A 7500-nucleotide genomic window follows, 5' to 3' on the forward strand; every position below is an offset into this window, starting at 1 on the left:
TTATTAGGGTCGAATGAGAGAAGATCATTATCAAAGACGACAGACCCAGTGGCCGAGAAAAAAAAAGAGTTCTGCATGGAAACTTCAAATTGAGTTAAAGTGAATAACACATCAGGCCCTTAGAAGAAGCTCATGAGCGCACAAAGGGTGCTTTTGAAACCTGCTTTGGTTCCACCACAACTCCAGCCTTCTAAAAATGAACAGGGAGCCCTGGGGGGACAACAGAGCAGGGGTGGGGGGGTGTAGCGGGTGTTGGCTCAGGAGGACAGGGGGAGGGGGGCGGGAGTGTTGGCTCCGAGCCGGACAGGGGGATGCTTAGGGGCTATTAATCCGTCTGTGGGGTGCCGGGCGACCCCTTGGAGCATGTCGGCAGCGGACCCCTGTGGCGGGCTGCTATTGAGAGGTATGGGGAGAGTGGCGCGGCTTAGAGGATGATCTGACCCTGCCGGGTATCCCTCTTCACACACACACACACACCCACACACACACACACACACACACACACACACACACACACACACACACACACACACCCAACACCCCCACTGCTTCGCCTGTGGCTCCCTCACAGTGTGAAGCCCAGCAGGGATGGCACCGCAAGCAACACAAGGGCTCTGTTTCATCACTGCTCACTCTCTTTCTCTCTCTCTCTCTGTGTCATGTCTGCTCGCTCTCTCTGTGTTTCATCACTGCTCTCTCTCTCTTTCTGTTTCATCATGGTGCTCTCTCTATCTCTCTCTCCAGTTCTCTCTATATATTTATCTCTCTCTCTGTTTCACTACTGCTATCACTTCACCTCTCCAGAGAGAGAGAGAGAGAAAAGGAATGAAAGAAACAAAAGGAGGAAAAGGGAAGAGAGAAAAACCTTTTTTCCCTCTCTCCATGTAGAAGAGTGAGAGAGGGGGAAACGGGCCGGGGAGAAAACTTTCGCTGGGCGCTAGCAGAGAAGAGCCGAACAGAGCAGTGAATCCAGGTGAGCCTTCATACTGTTTCTGGAAGGGCAACATCCTTTCTTCTCTTCTTTTCTCTTCTCTTCTCTTCTCTTCTTTTCTCTTCTCTTCACACTGGGGGCCAATTCAGACACAAAAAGTGGGGCCTCTCTTCGGAGTGTTTCCGGACAGCCAACTCATCTTCTATCTAAAGTTTGGGGAGCACAAAGCCTGCTGCAGCTGTGTGTGTGTGTGTGTGTGATTGTGTGCATGCGTGTGTGTATGTGTGTGTGTGTGTGTGTTTAAGTATGTGTGTGTGTGTTTGTGTGCGTGTGTACAAGCACTTCCACACCTATATGGCAATGAGGGTAAAATGAGTACGTGTGTATGAGTACTCATGTCTCTCTGAGTGTGTGTGTGTGTGTGTGTGTGTGTGTGTGTGTGTGTGTGTTTGTGTGTGTGTGTGTGTAAGTGTATATGTGTGTGTGTGTTTGTCTCCATTCCCTGTGTGTCTGCATTGCATTACATCTGTAGGCAGCTCGCTCCTCTCCCTGAGCCACAGCTGTGGGCCATCTGTCCAGCTCGCGTGTGCAGGAAGAGAGAGGCACAGCAACCTGTAGCCCCCTTTGACCTTCCTACCAGCCATCCACCAGACCAGCAACACATCTAACACACACACACCTCTGTGCCATACACCAGTCCTCACATCTAACACACACACACCTCTGTGCCATTGCACCACTCCTCTCATCTCACCGGCTACACCTCAACAAGTCTCACAAGCCAGCAATTAGCAGGCCCACACACCTCATCTAGCAGCCATCCATACAACTAGCTACATTCCTTTAAAACAGCTGTAGGTAGTCACACCTTTGCCAGCTAGCCCACTGACCTCCTGGCTAACTCACAATCCCAGGACCCACTACCCTACAAACTCACCAACCAAACATCCATCCAACCAGCGCCTGACTCTTTCAGCAAACATGTATCACCGTCCCAACATCAGCTATACTCAACCAGACCCAATCAAGCCTTTCATACTCTTAAGTCACTAACCCATCAGTCTCCTAAACCCACACTCTCACCAACCAACCATCCAACTAGTCCCTCACGTCGTCCCCCAACCAACACTCTCATCACCAACCTCCCATCCCAACCACAGATCCCCTTGGCCCAAAAACCCAACACCCTCGCACCCCCAGCTTTTACCTCTGCCGACCGCGTGCACCACAGATGGGCCGAAGCCGCGGATCTGGAAGCCCAGGCCATCTGCTGAGTCAGGGATCTTCACCGTCCTGGAGAAGAGAGGAGAGGAGAGGGCAAGACATTTACCTCATAACCACGCCTCACCATGGAAACACGTCAGAGCACCAGAACAAACAATAGTGATGCTAAGTCAAAGAGACAGACAACACACATGGAAGACGTGAAGAAGAGGGTTAGACAGAAATAGAGAGAGAGAGAGGGAAGGAGATGGAGAAAAAAACAGTGACATTCAGAGAGACTGATGGACAAACAGACACAGACATAAAGATTTGTGTGCCTTTACGTGTGTGCGAGTGTGTGAGTGTGTGTGTGTGTGTGTGTGTGTGTGTGTGTGTTTGTGTGTGTGTGTGTGTGTGTGTGTGTGTGTGTGTGCGAGCATGCGTGCGTGCGTGCGTGCGTGCGTATGTGCGTGTGTGCATGTATTATCTTACTCTCTGGGTTTTGTGCTGACCAACACCCTGATGGGACCCTTGCTGTTGAAGCACTGCTTCAGCAGACTGTCCACTTCCTGGAAGGGCCTCAGGAAAACCAGGTCCCCGTTAATGGCGAAGATCTTCTTCCCTACCTCCAGACCCGCCATCTGCAGGACACAAACAACAAGAAACAAGACTTATTCATTCTACCTCACTCAAACTTCAAGCACTCAAACACCAAGATCTTCCCTACCTACAGACCAGCCATCCACAAAACAGTTACAACAAAAAAAAACAAGCAAGAAATATGTAAACTTGAACACAAAATAAAGTTTCATAATTTAGTTTTCTACCGATAACCTGTGATGACAATGATTAATTGATGCAAATACATGAACCCAGTGTACAAATGCTCCTGCTACTGTGCACTTATAAACTTTCACTTTATGTACCATTGATGTCTACATGAAACATTTGTTCAGTGTTACGCAGGTGTAGACTCCTTTGAGGTTCTAGCTCTAGATCTACTTCTAGCACTGGTTCTGGGTGTAAGTCCAGTTCAAGTTCTGGTTTTCGTGTCTCTAGATCTACTTTAAGTACTGGTTCTGGGTTTAAGTTCAGTTCAAGTTCTGGTTTTCGTGTGTCTAGATCTACTTTAAGTACTGGTTCTGAGTTTAAGTTCAGTTCAAGTTTTGGTTCTTGTGTCTCTAGATGTACCGAACTTCTAGCAATGGTTCTGGTTCTAAGTCCAGTTGCAGTTCTGGTTCTTGTGTCTCTAGATCTACTTCTAGCAATGGATCTGGTTCTAAGTCCAGCTGCAGTTCTGGTTCTTGTGTCTCTAGATCTACTTATAGCACTGGTTCTGGTTCTAAGTCCAGTTGCAGTTCTGGTTCTCGTGTCTCTAGATGTGCTTCTAGGCCTGGCTCTGGTCCAGCTGTAGCTGTGGCTGTGTGTGCTGAGTGGGTGAGTTGAGTGACAGTGTTTGGGTGCTCCTAATGAAAGTCAGACTGCAGCGCCTCTGCTCACAGTAAGCCACAGGAGGGTTTCTCCTCAGAGTGCAGACTCAGCACTAAAACAAAGGAGAGGGGGCGATCTCTCACTTCTTTCAGTTCTCTCACTCGCTCGCTCTCTTTCTGTCTCTCTCTCTCTCTCTCTAATCACTTGCTCTCTCTGGCTCTCTCACTTGCTCTCTCACTTCTTTGAGTTTTCTCACTCGCTCTTTCACTTCTTTGAGTTCTCTTGCTTGCTCTCTCACTCTGTCTCTCACTATCTCCCTTGCTCTCTCTCTCACTGTCTCTCACGCTCTCTCTCTCGCTCTCTTTCTCTCACTCTCTTTCTCACTGTATCTCTCTCTCTCCCAGTCTCTCAATGCCTCCTCTTCTCGCTCTCCTTTCCTCTCTTCTCCCCCTCTCTCTCCATCCCGCCCTCCCTTTCCCTTTTCTGTCTCCTGTCCCATCCCATTCTCGCTCCACCGCGTTTTTAGCTATTCCTTATGTTTCTCTCTCTCCCCCTCTCTCCCTATCCCTTCTCCTTCTCTTTTAATTCCATCCCTCCTCCCTCACTCTTTCCCTCCCTCCATCTCTCACTCACAATTTTTGCCATTCTTTATGTCTCTCTCTCTCTCCCTTTCTCTTCACCCACTCTCTCTATCCCTTCTCCTTTCTTCTCATTCTTCCTCCCTCCCCCCCCCCCCCCCCCCCCCCTCCCTCACATAAGGGGATAGCCATGACATGCCCCCTTCTCTGTGGGAGTACACAGCTAGATATCATTGCTGGGTTCTGCAGCAGCCCCTCACTAGTGGATCCCTAGGAGGATCTCCACTTAAGAACCTCTGATCCATAAGCCCACTAATGCTCAGTAATACTCCTAATAGGGTTCGTCATGGATGTTCTCAACTAGATACTGGTTCTGATTTCCCCTCAGGGACATTTTGTTGGGCAAAGGTTTTGTTTTTACCTCTACAAACTGACTGGGAAGGGTTTCTCTCCGAAGGTCCTGAGCAGGCACTGTATAGCCGATAATGTGTAGAGGAGATTTTAAAGAACCCTTAAAGGCTCTAGGGTGCCCCCTTTTCTTTTTCTATGGGAGTCCCTCTGAAGACGTGATTTAAACTCCCTGTGCATCTCCATTCATCCAACCCCCATCCTCCTACCCCAGGATACGCCCCCCACCACCACCACCACCACCACCACCACCCCCAACCCCCACCCTCCCCGACATTATGATCTGGGCAGGATCAAAGATGCAAAACATCAAAAAGACAACCTCAAGAATGCAAATGGTTCTTTGGTTCCTCCCCATGTGTTCTATTTCTGCTCTGGAAAGCCACAACAGTTGATTCCAATGTCCGTTACCACAGAAAAAAGTTCAAGGGAAGCGCAAAGACTGCAAACAGGCTTCTGTCTATAGAGCAAGTGATAAATCGGCCCCTAATTGGGTTCCCCGGGCCCCCTCGCCATCCTGTCATTCTCCACTGTAAAAGTTTCCCAAGCCTTCTGCGGAGTCTGCTCCATCCCAGTGTTTACCCTTGCCACCCCCCCCCCCCCCCCCCCTTCTTATATGGAGGGCAAATATTCAAAACAAGCCTTTACATTTACAGACTCCCTGGAGGGTTCTAGAACGAGCAGAAACATTGCCAGAGAGGTCAGCGGGGTATTGTGCAACCACTGCTTGTTTACAGTGAGTGACCTGTGGTAGTGACCTAAGAAACATCAGTGGGTCAGCATGAGGTTAGAGATGATTTGAGTGTGTGTGTGTTTGTGTGGGTGTTTGTGTGTGTGTGTGTGTGTGTGTGTGTATGTGTGTGCGCATGTGTGTGAGTGTGTTTAGGGTATGTGTTAGTCTGTGAAGTGGAAGTTATAGTGCCTTCCCTCTCTGTGATATTATATACTTTCTCTAAGCCCACTGGGTGAAGTATGCTTACAGTGAGCATTGACAGAAGCAGGTAATTACTTAAGCAACTTAACGAGAGACATGAATACCCAAGATGCTTTGCATCACACTGAGCCATTAACGCAATCTCACTCGACACACTCCTGCTCTTTCGAAAGGTTCAGATTTCAGTTTATCTTCTCAACACAATAAGTCTCTGAGGTCAAGAACCAGTAACAACAATCCTGTTTATATGGAGTGAGTCCATTTAAGTGAATATCCATCATCAGGGTCTTAGCTGTAGCTGCACAGCTTTAGCAAAGGGGAGAGGAAGTGTGTGTGTGTGTGTGTGTGTGTGTGTGTGTGTGTGTGTGTGTGTGTGTGTCTGTGTGTGTGTGTCTGTGTGACTTACCTCTGCATGTGAGCCCTTCTCCACAGACTTGATGATGGGCACTCTGTTTCGGTCCTCCAGAGTGAAGCCATAACCTCCGACACTAGGCCTTATCTAAAGAGGCAACATACACAGTTCATAACACACACATAGACAGACACACACACACACAATCACTCACTCATACCTACAAGGCACACAAACCACTGAATCTTCCCGATGGGATTTGCTTATTCTTCTTAGAATTATGGCAAGTCTGCTGCTATGACTGTCCTGTCTTTCAGGAAACTTTGTAGATCTGTCTCTTTTTCTCTCTCTCTCTTTCTGTCTCTGTCTCTTTCACTGCTCTTGTGAATGACAGTGGGTGTTGCTCACCAGACGTGTGTGTTCTCATGCATGACCTGTGCAAGCTCCCTCCACTTATCATGCTTCCCGCGGACGACTAGCTCTGAAGCAGTCATTCAGAACTATGACACCGGGAGTCTGGCTCAGGCTGCCCTGAATGACATGTGCACTCAACTGCACATCTGATGACGATGATGATTATGATGATGATGATGCACGGACTGGAGGAGTCCTGCTGGGGGGGGGTTTCAGTTAAGTCAGATTGGAGGGCGGGGGGGGGGGGGGGGGGGTTAGAAATCAATCCAACACAATGAGCACACCACAACATGACTTAGAATTAGAATTGGAGTAGAGTTGGAGTACAATTGGAGTAAAGTTGGTGTAAATTGGAGTAGAGTTGGAGTAGAGTTGAGTTTGAGTGTGCAGTGGTGGTCCTGCTGCCAGAGAGCCAGCAGCAGACTGTGTAAAGAGTGAGGGGCGTGTCCTGCCTTTAAAGCTCCGTGCATGTAGCTACCGTGTGTATGAAACACCTAATCACAGGTGAGGACCTGGGTACCTGACACCTGAGAGGCAAACACACACTGCAACACAAAGTAACAGCTACAGGGAACATAAAGGGGTGTTGTCGCGCCAGTGGCCGGCCCATTGTATAGGCCATCATCTGCAGGCGATTAAGCTTGGCGCCATGCGCGGTGCCTCTCACCAGCAGGGACTTGGCGATGACATTCTCGGCTATTTTCAGGTCGTGCTTCATGGGCTTGTGTTTGGTGTTGGAGCCCTCCATCTCCTCGTCAGCGAAGAAGCGGAACAAAAGAGGCTCGTCCTTGAACTCGCTCTTCTCCAGCACTGTGGACAGCGAGAACAGTTAATCCCTGTCCTTGTCTGTCTTTTCCCCACCCCACCCCATCACAATGAGACGCTTACCAAGAGAAGCCTCAGTGTACATCCCTTTGCTCCCCGTCTAGACTCATATCCTCAGCACTGCATAGTTCATAGTTCAATGTCTATGTAATGTAAAGTCATGTTATGTTTGGGGAACTGCAGAAGTAGAGATGTTTTGCTATAGTCTTTAAAGCACCTAGATTAAATAGTAGCACATGCATATTCAGTGTGAGACCAATGAAAGGCCCTAAGTGTGTGTGTGTGTGGGGGGGGGGGGGGTATCTAAGTGTTTGTGGGGGGTAAGGAACACCAGGGGGAACGGAGGGACTGGGGTGTGCAAGCTTAGGCCTCATGCAGGGGTTTGGTCTTTCATGGAGGTCCTGTTGGCGTGGGCGACCAGAGG

At 49.0% G+C, this 7500-nt stretch overlaps 1 protein-coding gene across 1 annotated transcript in view; it reads right to left on the reverse strand.

Annotated features, from left to right (window-relative positions):
* prex2 (phosphatidylinositol-3,4,5-trisphosphate-dependent Rac exchange factor 2) overlaps nucleotides 1-7500 on the reverse strand; it is a gene marked incomplete at its 5' end in the record, with an annotated part of 133701 nt that overhangs the window by 71100 nt on the left and 55101 nt on the right. Inside the window, 4 exons of the mRNA XM_080855016.1 lie at nucleotides 2139-2224; nucleotides 2627-2775; nucleotides 5892-5984; nucleotides 6919-7061. Of these exons, the coding sequence (XP_080711142.1) occupies nucleotides 2139-2224; nucleotides 2627-2775; nucleotides 5892-5984; nucleotides 6919-7061 (471 nt within the window). The remainder of the gene's footprint in view (nucleotides 1-2138; nucleotides 2225-2626; nucleotides 2776-5891; nucleotides 5985-6918; nucleotides 7062-7500) is intronic.

The sequence above is a fragment of the Sprattus sprattus genome (assembly GCF_963457725.1).
Source record: "Sprattus sprattus genome assembly, chromosome: 17".
NCBI lineage: Eukaryota > Metazoa > Chordata > Actinopteri > Clupeiformes > Clupeidae > Sprattus > Sprattus sprattus.